The 12,784-nt window shown below is 42.5% G+C and overlaps 1 protein-coding gene across 5 annotated transcripts in view; it reads right to left on the reverse strand.

The window, feature by feature from the left end:
• Positions 1–12,784, reverse strand: part of LOC137347144 (protein argonaute-3) — a 154,186-nt gene that overhangs the window by 28,413 nt on the left and 112,989 nt on the right. For all 5 annotated transcript variants that reach the window (XR_010968872.1, XM_068011287.1, XM_068011286.1 and 2 more), the window contains 6 exons: positions 10,697–10,726; positions 9,782–9,915; positions 9,446–9,630; positions 5,004–5,163; positions 3,152–3,242; positions 37–231 (listed from right to left, as the gene is read on the reverse strand). Coding sequence is in view for 4 of the 5 variants with exons in the window: in XM_068011287.1 (XP_067867388.1) it covers positions 37–231; positions 3,152–3,242; positions 5,004–5,163; positions 9,446–9,630; positions 9,782–9,915; positions 10,697–10,726 (795 nt within the window). In the remaining variant the exon portion in view is untranslated. The remainder of the gene's footprint in view (positions 1–36; positions 232–3,151; positions 3,243–5,003; positions 5,164–9,445; positions 9,631–9,781; positions 9,916–10,696; positions 10,727–12,784) is intronic.

Below are 12,784 nucleotides of genomic sequence, written 5' to 3' on the forward strand. Positions count from 1 at the left end.
CAATTGAGTAAGATAGTTGCTACGAACTACACTGACCTGACGGAATTGCCCCTCAGAAACTCCATCACGGTAAAATATAATTCGTGTGGGTTTAAAACGAGTTGATTTGTAAAATTGGATGAGAAGTTCTCGAACCATAGAAGCCAGGTCTTGAATGATCTCCTGTCGAGGCCTCTGAACACGCACAGTGGCACAGTAACGACTAGGGTGGGCATCCATACTGCCTACAACCTAAAAAAAGTGTTCAATCACATATGGACTGATTAACACACTGATAGTCTGTTTATTAACAATGTTTGAGGGCTGAAAAATGTAAGGGTTCTGATAACCAGTCTTGCATATACAGGAATGAAGATACCAGTGCCAAATAAATCAGAACATTCGGCTGCCTTTACACTAAAACTTAAAAGTTGGTGAGAAGTGAATTGTACTTTTCACCAAGAGTAAAGGTGTAATGTATATCTATAAATCAAGCCCTAAAACGACTCCAAAAAGAAGTGAGGGCATTTTCACAGTACTTCCCTTGGATCTCCTCAATACATCTTTTAGATTGAAGTACACATAATGCAGCACTTAAAGCAGCCAGAAGTACTGCACAAAGAACAGCTAGGCGTTGCGCAAACGACTACTGGCAACACCTATGCAGTCATATTCAGCTGGCCTCAGACACCGGAAACATAAGAGGAATGTATGATGGCATGAAGAGAGCTCTTGGGCCAACCATCAAGAAGATCACCCCCCTCAAATCTAAATCGGGGGACATAATCACTGACCAACGCAAACAGATGGACCGCTGGGTTGAGCACTACCTAGAACTGTACTCCAGGGAGAATGCTGTCACTGAGACTGCCCTCAATGCAGCCCAGCCTCTACCAGTCATGGATGAGCTGGACATACAGCCAACCAAATCGGAACTCAGTGATGCCATTGATTCCCTAGCCAGCGGAAAAGCCCCTGGGAAGGACAGCATTACCCCTGAAATAATCAAGAGTGCCAAGCCTGCTATACTCTCAGCACTACATGAACTGCTATGCCTGTGCTGGGACGAGGGAGCAGTACCCCAGGACATGCGCGATGCCAACATCATCACCCTCTATAAAAACAAAGGTGACCGCGGTGACTGCAACAACTACCGTGGAATCTCCCTGCTCAGCATAGTGGGGAAAGTCTTTGCTCGAGTCGCTCTGAACAGGCTCCAGAAGCTGGCCGAGCGCGTCTACCCTGAGGCACAGTGTGGCTTTCGTGCAGAGAGATCGACTATTGACATGCTGTTCTCCCTTCGTCAGATACAGGAGAAATGCCGTGAACAACAGATGCCCCTCTACATTGCTTTCATTGATCTCACCAAAGCCTTTGACCTCGTCAGCAGACGTGGTCTCTTCAGACTACTAGAAAAGATCGGATGTCCACCAAAGCTACTAAGTATCATCACCTCATTCCATGACAATATGAAAGGCACAATTCAACATGGTGGCTCCTCATCAGAGCCCTTTCCTATCCTGAGTGGTGTGAAACAGGGCTGTGTTCTCGCACCCACACTTTTTGGGATTTTCTTCTCCCTGCTGCTTTCACATGCGTTCAAATCCTCTGAAGAAGGAATTTTCCTCCACACAAGATCAGGGGGCAGGTTGTTCAACCTTGCCCGTCTAAGAGCGAAGTCCAAAGTACGGAAAGTCCTCATCAGAGAACTCCTCTTTGCTGACGATGCTGCTTTAACATCTCACACTGAAGAATGCCTGCAGAGTCTCATCGACAGGTTTGCGTCTGCCTGCAATGAATTTGGCCTAACCATCAGCCTCAAGAAAACGAACATCATGGGGCAGGATGTCAGAAATGCTCCATCCATCAATATTGGCGACCACGCTCTGGAAGTGGTTCAAGAGTTCACCTACCTAGGCTCAACTATCACCAGTAACCTGTCTCTAGATGCAGAAATCAACAAGCGCATGGGTAAGGCTTCCACTGCTATGTTCAGACTGGCCAAGAGAGTGTGGGAAAATGGCGCACTGACACGGAACACAAAAGTCCGAGTGTATCAGGCCTGTGTCCTCAGTACCTTGCTCTACGGCAGCGAGGCCTGGACAACGTATGCCAGCCAAGAGCGACGTCTCAATTCATTCCATCTTCGCTGCCTTCGGAGAATACTTGGCATCAGGTGGCAGGACTATATCTCCAACACAGAAGTCCTTGAAGCGGCCAACATCCCCAGCTTATACACACTACTGAGTCAGCGGCGCTTGAGATGGCTTGGCCATGTGAGCCGCATGGAAGATGGCAGGATCCCCAAAGACACATTGTACAGCGAGCTCGCCACTGGTATCAGACCCACCGGCCGTCCATGTCTCCGTTATAAAGACGTCTGCAAACGCGACATGAAATCGTGTGACATTGATCACAAGTCGTGGGAGTCAGTTGCCAGCATTCGCCAGAGCTGGCGGGCAGCCATAATGACAGGGCTAAATTGTGGCGAGTCGAAGAGACTTAGTAGTTGGCAGGAAAAAAGACAGAGGCGCAAGGGGAGAGCCAACTGTGCAACAGCCCCAACAAACAAATTTCTCTGCAGCACCTGTGGAAGAGCCTGTCACTCCAGAATTGGCCTTTATAGCCACTCCAGGCGCTGCTTCACAAACCACTGACCACCTCCAGGCGCGTATCCATTGTCTCTCGAGATAAGGAGGCCCAAAAGAAAGAAAAAGAATATAGAATTAGCTTCCACTGTTCACAAATATTTAAAATGCTATTGTTGGATGTGTGACTACACATACAGATCTCTATCTTGGGCAAAGAAATTGGGAGGTCCAGCTATGTAGTGTAAATGGAGTACAGCATATCTGGAATTGACACATCTTTCTATTTATCCCAACTGCATCCCCCACCCCTCCCTCCCCCCCCACACCACCCTGTCGATAACCCCATATGACACAAGTAGCTGTCTTGATGTTAACACGTCCCTCAATTACCTGATCAAATTCCAAAACCTGCCTGGAAAATTCAACTGCTAGGTGGAAAAGAGTCCAGCCTGTCCTTCCCCCCCCAGCTTACAATATTCAAGAGGACACAGTACATGAGACAGAACTTGTGCACAGTACACATTATTCCCTCCTACTTGACGCCGCATTCTTGTCAAAAATGTGCATGTATGAACACTTACAGCAGCAATGGAAGGTTTCTTGCCATCTCCAGCTGGTGGGTGTGTGACATCAGCTCCCAGGAAAATCACAGGCTGCTGGAACACAGATGGTCTACAGACATTAAATGGAGAAAAAAAGGTAAGTGGTTTGTTCAAATTAGGAACAGACTTAACACAATTATTTTGTTTTGTTAAAATTAACTTGTATATTAATTGCAGAGTCTGGTCAGAATATGCACTTCTGAGTACTTGCAAATTACTTACACATTTTTGGCCAACGTGTATTATTCTGATCCAAACATCCATCTTTATTACAAAAATTAATTTCATGGTTGAGTCTGGGATATGTAATGTATAGCCAATTGGAAGTTAACCCGAGCATAAACACTTACCTTTGCAGGTGCCTGTTTCATGCTAGTGTGACTGGTGTCAGTAGAATATAAACTGGTTGAAAACCTTATTTAATATGTGCTACTGATGTCATCTGAATTAGGTTAGAGAGCAACCATTTTACATGTGAAACAAGGCAAGTATCTGACACCAACCCTTATAATTACCTAACAGCAAAAGCACTACCAAGCTCTCAATAGCAGCATCCATCTTCTTCCCTTCCCATCAAAATTTATTCTTTCACAATCTTCAGGTTCTCCAATTCTATCTCTTCCCTTTTCCACACATCCCTCCCCCACCTGCCACTTGGCTTTGCTTGCTGGAAGGGTGGTTAATAGAAATATAGTTGCCTTAACTGGAAAGCTCTCAATTCAAAAAGCTGGGGCCAATTTTAATGACATTAAGTACTGAAAGAGAAAAAGAATTGCAGTGTAAACGATGTAAACCACTAGTGATCCACTGTCTGTTTAACCACCCTCGCATTAGTGAGATTCATGCCTTTAGAACTTTCAGTTCTGCAATACAGAACAGCACCCTCTGTAGTTGGACTCAATTCAAGTTAATTCCTTGAATTCTTTTGCCAATACATCTTTAATCTAGTAAGACAAGTTCAGATTTCCTATTTAAGTCTCTTGGTAGTTGTAATTTCTTTACCAATATAGCCTTTATATCTTCCCCAATTTTCTCCCCTTACCTCTTGTATTGAAATTCAGTTTCATAGGTATCAAAAGACCTTCATCATCTCAGCCTTGTAACTATGTTTTGTGGATGTACTAGAGACAATTAGTGCAAGTAGGTTGTAGGTGCATCACAACTGACCCTGAACCTGTCCTCACCTGCTTTTGGCAGGGATCATTGAATAGTTATTGGAGGAAGGAACTTCAGGAGAGTTTTCCTCGTCCTAGCTGGTGACACTTAGATCAATGGCAGCATCCCCACTGCCTCCTGCTGGAGATCAACATAGTCTGCAGGACCAGAGATCAAACTTGGATTCTTCTTGGTCTGTGTGCTTCATGCATTTATTCACCAAGTTAAAAAGAGAGCCCAATTCAACTTTTGACACTGCCTCAAGTTATTCCATTTCAGACTTGGAGAAACAGAGCCAATGCTGCACCATGATAAACTACTAGGCTTCATATAGAGATGGACCAAGATGAGTAATGCTGACTTACGCTTTAAACACCAGAAAGGTAAAGCAAGCTTCTGCCAATATGCCTGGAAGAGATCTGACAAAACATAGCTTCTGCAGTAGTGGGGACACGAGTGGAATGCAACCCTAAGATTCAAACTAGTGAATATCATGTCATAAGACCAATGCTGTCACCTATATTATTAGCAAAACTACTAACTTCATAAAAGGCAAAAAATAATTGAGAAATCAAACAGATACTTCTGTCAGTAAACCAGAATTAGATTTATAATTCTCTCCAATACTGATCAATGTAAAACTGACTTTAGCATAGTAACAAAGCAATGCACTTACCGTTGATGTGGTACCAGAATGTTATTGATTCCGCCTAGTTTCACATTGATCTTCAGGCAGAGGTTTGATAATGTCTGCGGAGATGTTTTAACAACATTTTTCACTTGAACGCACTGAGTAGCCATCCCCAGGAGAGTATCTCCCACACGTTTCACCTCGGCTAAAAGAAAGGTGAATGCATCAGAAGTTTTTTCCTGGTGTTTACACCAGTACCTCTTTCAAGTCTCAGCAAGTCACTCTCCATCCCCCAAATGAGGGCAATCAAGACTGTTTGTTCCCAGGCGACCCACAAAGCTATTTGAGCCTCCACTGAGCTGGTCTTCTGATGGATTAGGAATTTGTAGTGTGTGACAGAAAGGGTGGGAGAATCACACCTAGCACCTCATGGCCCAGTACGCGAGTTTCTGGCACTTCTACAGACCACTCTCGCACCTGATTAAAACAACTTTGTGTGTACAGTTAAATAGATATTCTGGTATGATTTCTACTAAATTTTAAACAGTATATAAAAAGCAGTCATAATTTGCTTTGACAAAAAAAGTGCCTAGTGGCTCAATCTGTTTTCAATATGCAACATACATAAAGTGAGAGAAATTAAATTTGAGAAGTTTAAGAAAACTACGTAAACATAAAATGAAGCGCCAACCACAATAATGCCACTGCTGTAATGCAAGAACAGTACAACGCAAGCACTAGTTCAGACACATTAAGCAGCATCAAAAGTATGCTGCTCAAGAACATAAAAACATGAAAGGAGCAGAAAGAGACCATCCGGCTCCTCAAGCCCTTTTAGAATCTTGCATGTTACAGTAAGATCACCTCTCATTCTTCTAAATTCCAGAGACTATAGGCCCAATTTACTCAGCCTCTCACCATAAGACAATCCTAACATCCCAGGTACCAATCTAGTGAACCATCACAGTAGTGCCTCTGATGCAAGTACGTCCTTCCTTAGATATGGTGACCAGAATTGCACAGTACTCCAGGTGTAGTTTCACCAAAGCCCCGTACAATTGTAGCAAGACTTCCTTATTCATGTACTACAATCCCCTTGTAATAAAGACCAACATGCCATTTGCCTTCCTGATTGTTTGCTGTATCTGCATGCATTCTTGTAGGAGTACACTCAAGTCTCTCTGAACATCAACATTTTAAAGTTTTAAGCCTTTTTAAAAAATTCTGCTTTTCAGACTTTCATTCTTACTACCAAAGTGAATAACCTCACACGATACCCCAATTGCCACTTTTCTGCCCACTCACTTAACCAGTCTATATCTCTTTGCAACCTCTATGTATCCTTCTCACAGCTTACATTCCCAAAAACTTTATATAGTCAACTAACTTAGATACGTTACCCTCGGTCTCTTCATTTAAGTCATTAACATAGATTGTAAATAGCTGAGGCCCCAGCACTGATTGTTGCGGCACTTCACTAGTTACAGCTTGACCTGAAAATGTTCCGTTTATCCCTACTCTCTGCTTCCTGCCTGCTAACTAGTCTCCATCTATGCTAATATATTACCCCAACTCCATGAGCCCTTATCTTGCATATTAATCTTTTGTGTGGCAACTTACTCAATGCCTTTTAGAAATCCCAGTATACTACATCTACTGGCTCCCTTTTATCAGCTCCTCTTCTGAGGCAGTCCCTCGGGATAGAGGATGATTTGCTTCCAATCTGGTACAATGGGTTCCGAGATGGCTGATAAGTCCAATGTGTGATCTGCAGTCTCTGCCACGAGTGGCAGGTGGCGCTTAAAGGGTCAGGTAAATGAATAGTTTGGAGGTTTGTGCACTCACTCCGCTGCCTTGACTTTGCCTCTGCATGTTCCTGACGAAGTCCCCCGAAGTGTATGATGCCTTCCTGAATGAGGTTTGTTCATTTAGGAAGGTCACGAGCCAGGGACTCCCATGAGTCGATGGGGATGTTTGATCCCTTCAGGGATGCTTTGAGGATATCGCTAAAGCATGCCCACTGTGTTTCTGGGAGTCTGGTGTCAGGCATGTGAATGACATGTCCCGCCCAGTGGAGCTGGTTTTTGGGGATCAGCGCCCGATACTGGGCAGGTTGGCTGGGAGAGGATGCTGCTGTTGGACTGCCTTTCCTGCCGCTGAATTTGGAGGATCGTGTGGAGGCACCTCTGGTAGTACTTCTCCAGTGCTTTGAGGTGCCTGCTATAGCTTGTTCAAGTCTCCAAAGCATATAGAAGCACAGGGATCACTGCCACCCAGTAAACCATGGTCTTAGTCTCGGGTTTGAGATTCTGACCCTCAAATACTCTCTGTCAGTTGGCCAAAGACTGAGCTATCACATTGGAGGTGATGATGAACCTTGTCATCTATTTCTGCCTCCACCGAGAACAAGCTCCCAAGATATGAAAATGGTCCACATTTTCCAGGATCTTGCCATTGATCTTGATTGATGGGGGAAGTGGTGTGCTGTGGGCGCTGGTCTGAAGAGGACCTTCAATTTCTGAGTGTTTAGTGGAAGACCCATTTTCTCATATGCTTCGGAGAAGGAGTCCACAATGATCTGGAGCTCAGTTTCAGAGCGAGTGCACACACAAGCGTCTCCATACTGAAACTCTACGACGGAGGTCGGAGTGATTTTCGTTTGGAATTGAAAGCGGCATAGATTGAACAGTTTCCCATCTGTTCTGTAGATCATCTTCATGCCTGCGGGTAGTTTGCTGGAGGTGAGCTGTAGCAGCGCAGTGAGGAAAATGGAGAAGTGGGTCAGTGCAATGAGACAGCCTTGCTTGATCCCAGTCTGAGATAGGGTTCTGATGGTGAGGATCAAGGCTCGCATGTCATCATAGAGTAGACAGAGGATGGCAACAAACCTCTGAGTGCAGTCCAATTTGAGCAGGATACTCCATAAGTCTTCGCTGTTGAGAGACAAATCTACTCTACCAGTTACACCCTCAAAAAACTAATAAATTTGTCAAACATGATTTCCCTATTGTAAAACTATGTTGACTGTCTGATCATACTATGATTTTCTAAGTGCATTGTTAAAACTTACTTAATAATACATTCCAGCATTCGCCTGCCGACTGAGGTCAGGCTAACTGGCCTGTAATTCCACTTTCTCTCTCCCTCCTTGCTTGAATAACGGAGTTACGTTTGCTTCACTTATGCCTGTTGCATTCTTTCATTACCCTGGAGCTCCACTGCCTGTGTTCAGTGACACTCAATTTCATGCTCTGTGGTTCACTCCATGTTGATACAGACGCACATATCAACCTCATTACCAGCAGCAATCTACATGCTCCGGGGAAGGTCACTTAAGACTAAAATACAAAACAAGGTTGATCAGACTTCATTCCTATTTTATCAGCTCCAACTACAGTGAATATGGCCTCACATCTTTCATTTTCCCTCACACCCCTCAAGTGAAGTAGATTAGAGGAACTGGCACACTATTATATTAGCGCAAAAAGTGGACAAAGCTATACACTAGTGTAGGAACCCTACATATATTTTGCAGAATTACTTTTTCTCCTAAGTATATAAACAAATAATAGTCCCTCATTGCAACAAACATTAATGGATCCTGCACTGAAACCAAAATTAAACAAAACACGCACCCACCCTAAACAATGTTTGTGTGTGTAAAATGCTAGAAATTAGTGTCATTTAAGAACAACTTAAATTTTTTTAATTCTGTAGAATTATACATTGGATGCCAAAAGAGGTGTTTAAACAGCTTTGCATTTAACTGGTATGGTATGATCAATAAATGCAATACTAAGTTAAGCATCAGGACTTAAAGGGGAAGGGACGTATAAGGGAAAATACTCTATTTCAAGTATTTTGCCCAGTGTCTATCTATAAACTTCTGGCATCATTTATATTTGGTGCCTATTGAAAAAAAAATACTATTTCAGATCATAGATACCCACCAGCTGTTTTTTTGGTGGTCTTTAAATCACTCTAGGCCTGCAATTGCAGTGAGTGGAATTGCTCTGAGACACTTAAAACCGCTTCCCTTTGCCAACATTATTAAAACAGCTGAGGGGCACAGACATATGAAATGCGATATCTTCATCAGGCAAGGAATTATTTATTTACATTAAATGTAAATATAAATTACCTTCTCCTTTAAGAGCTTCTGTCAATGTTGTACACACTGGTATCATGTTGTGCAGAATTCATGGGACAGAGGAGGCTAAAATTGGCCAACTTGCAGAGCCTGATCTCTAGACAGTGAGCTCTGCTGGAAGTGCATGTAAACCTTGACTGAGGACAGAAATGTGCCCTACAGTGATGTCCAAAATGCCTGCTGTTACTGACAACCAAGGCTCACGTATGAATGACAGCCATTTAGTTGAGGTACTGCAGGGAAGTTGCTGGTCGTGGAACTGTATGCCAGGAAAAGATCAAAACCTTCAAGTTAGAATAATTAGGTGCACCTCCAAATTTCAAGAATATTTTCTTACCGTAGACAGGTGTTTTCCCAGGTAGAATGACAATGACAAGCTGGAGCCCCGAATATGTGTTCTTCAGATGCCTGAACATCGGCTCCACACTGTCAGCTCCTTGTGCATATTTACAGAAACATGGTTGACCCTGGATAGGCATCCCTGCATCCTTAGATATCTTCCGCAGCTGGTCAGTAAAACTCCTAAGACGGCAGTAATAAATTAATATGTCAATTCAATTTAAAAGAACAACTAAGATTGGAATTCTATAAACTATAAGGGTTTTAAAAGCAATTACTTTGGAAGTATTTAGCAGGAACTAAAAATTTAAAACCACAGAAAACTTCATCTTACTTAAGTACTTCTTCTCTACATTGTCTCTGTGCTGCAAAACATGCTATCGCCCACATTTTGATTTCAACCCCGGTGTGGAACTGTTTCCCCCGCATGTCCCAAACACCATGACTTGGAGTAGCAACTGTTCGATTCTGCAGAGGAGAAGAAGTGAAATAAAAGATTAAGTCAACCGCACTTTTTAAAAAAAAAATGAAAATCTCATGCAAATCAAATATTTTTGCCTATCCAAAAATGTTTATGCAACTTTCACAAATAGAAATATAAATTATAAAAAAGGTTTTGCTGAGTAATTCTGAATCTGTTTCATCAATGTAGCTTATGAAATATTACTCCAGGAAGGTTTGAGCTACATGTAAGGGCTGCTGACATGAAACATGCAGAAGTGGCTAGACATGTAGCAAACCACTGATGGCATTTGCATTTTAAAAAAATTATTTCAATGAAGTGTAGAATAAGCCAGCAGGTTACAATCAGGGCAAGGGTGTGAACTTGGTAGAATAATTCACACTTGTTGGCTCATATTTCAAAAACCATTTTGCACTCTGTCATACAGGGTCCTCACCTTCCTCCACATTCAATGGATCCGCCTCTGCCATTTCTGTCACCTCCAGCATGATGCCACCACCAAAGCTGCATCACAGATGCTGTTTGACCTGAGTATTTCAACATTTTCAACATCTGCACTATTTTGCTTTTGTATTAGTGTATTTCATGAAGTTTGTGTCAGTGTGTTCTAACTAGTGCATCTGCTGTGATTGGTCCACATGACTACAGCTTTACCAGAAAACATACTGATAACACAAATACTTAAAATCTTACACACAGGATAAACAGCATTGTATATTTTTATTTAACTTAAGATACATTGAGACTACATCATGCTGCTCATTTAAATCTTCCTTTGTTACTTACAGTTTGTAATCTGAAATGACTTGGCTCCACCTGTAAAACAAGATGGTGTATCTCAGTGTGTACCATACATACATATACACACCAAGACAAAATTTATTTCCCGTGCACAGAATATTAAAATGTAATTTTTGTTTACCATATACTTTCTATTGCAGTCCTAAAGATTTAATACAGTAAAAATGATTCCTAGAAATTGTACATTCTATCCCAACTTTAAAAAAAGTTCAATAATGGTTCTCAATCAGGCTTATCAGGGGTCAAGACAAAACACACAAGATTACATAGCTCAATACAATTTCATTATTGGCACATCCTTAGTGTGTACTTCAATCAGGCATTTTATGCATTTAAGTTTCTGGGATTCAGTGTACAAAATTGGACACTGTATATCAAGGGATAAAATGCAAGAAAAAGTATCGCATAAAACAGAGTGCAGGGGAACTGCGTGGACCTGATCAGAGGCGCCAACAGCGATAGTGTACCTTCCACGGTGTATTCCCAAAAAATAGCAAGGAGTGATGTCACAGGACAGCAGGTAAGTGAATGGTTTGTGAGTATTAACATTTTTTTACCCTCTAAACTAGAACAGTGGTTAAACCAGGACTGGGAAACTATAAAGTACTGTATTAAATTTATAGTTTAACTAATTAATCTAATTAATACAACTACAAATAATCATTGAATAAAGACTTAACCTAACTAAATAAATGAAATCGGTGAGTCTAAGATATGGCAGAGCAGGTTGTATGCCTGAACTGCAGAACGTGGGAGTGAATGGTGAGACTGTCCTGATCAAACATCTGCAAGAGGTGACTCCAGTTTGAATCTCTCCGACTCTGAGTCATTAAACTGGAGTGCGAGACACTCTGACACATAAGGGAGCGGGAGGAATTTTTGGACAGTTTTATCAAGAATACAGTCATACCCCATAGAAAAACACAAGGTATGGGAAAAGGAAGGTGTGTATGTTGGGGAGCCAGGTAGTGGGCATTCAGGAGAGGTTGTGAAGGAGAGCCCATAGGCACTGGTCCTGTCCAACAGATATAATGCTCTCACCACTTGTGAGGACAAGAAGCTTGACTGCAGGGAGAGCAGGCACAGTGCAAACCAAGGCATTATGGCTCAGAAGGCTGTCCAAGGGACAGAAAAGTAGAATAGAAATATGATGGCAATAGGGAACTCTATAATGGAGGGAGATAGGTAGCATCCTCTGGATCCAAGAACCGGAATCCAGAAGGGTGTGTTGCCCACCTGGTGCCAAGGTAAGGGATATCTCAACGGCTGGACAGCAACTTGGAAAGGGAGGGAGTAAATCCAGATATCATTTTTCCAATGTGCAGCATGACAAAAGTAGAAAGAGGGAAGAGGTCCTGCTGAAACAGTATCAGGAGTTAGGCTCTAAATTAAAAAGCAGGACCTCGAGGGTCAATAATCTCGAGATTATTGCCCGAGTTACATGCAAATTGGCACAGAAGCAGACAGATCAGGAGAATTAATATGTGGCTAAAGGACGAGTGTGGGAAAGAGGGGTTCCTTTTCATGGGACAATAGCACCAGTTCTGGGACAGGGAGGAGTTGTACTGATGGGACAGGCTTCACTCGAACCAGGATGGCACCCATGTCCAAGCAAAAAGGGTAAATAGGGAGGTGGCAAAGGCTTTAAACTAGTAAGATGGGGGGGGGGGGGGGAGGGATCTACAAGAAACATAATGGCAGTAGAAAAAAGGGACGCAGCTATCAGCAAGGCAGAAACAGAATCTGTATAGAGAGAGATAAAAGAAAATTAAGGATCAATCACACTAATAGGAGTAGTCTACAGACTACATAATAGCAGAGGGGAGCTGGAGGAAGAAATATGCAGACAAAATAGGAAATTGAGTAAATGAAAAAGAATGATCACCGTGGTGAATTTCAACTACCCCGATATTAATTGAACAGAGCAGGTAGGTAAAGGGGATAAGGGAAAGGAGTTCCTACAACGTATATAGGGCTTCGTTCGAACCCAATCTGTAAAAACCCCAACAAGGGAAGATTTGCTATTACATCTAGTAATGAGGAATAAATCAGAGCAAATAAGAGAAGTAAAAG

Source organism: Heterodontus francisci, chromosome 31 (assembly GCF_036365525.1).
Source record: "Heterodontus francisci isolate sHetFra1 chromosome 31, sHetFra1.hap1, whole genome shotgun sequence".
Taxonomy (NCBI): domain Eukaryota; kingdom Metazoa; phylum Chordata; class Chondrichthyes; order Heterodontiformes; family Heterodontidae; genus Heterodontus; species Heterodontus francisci.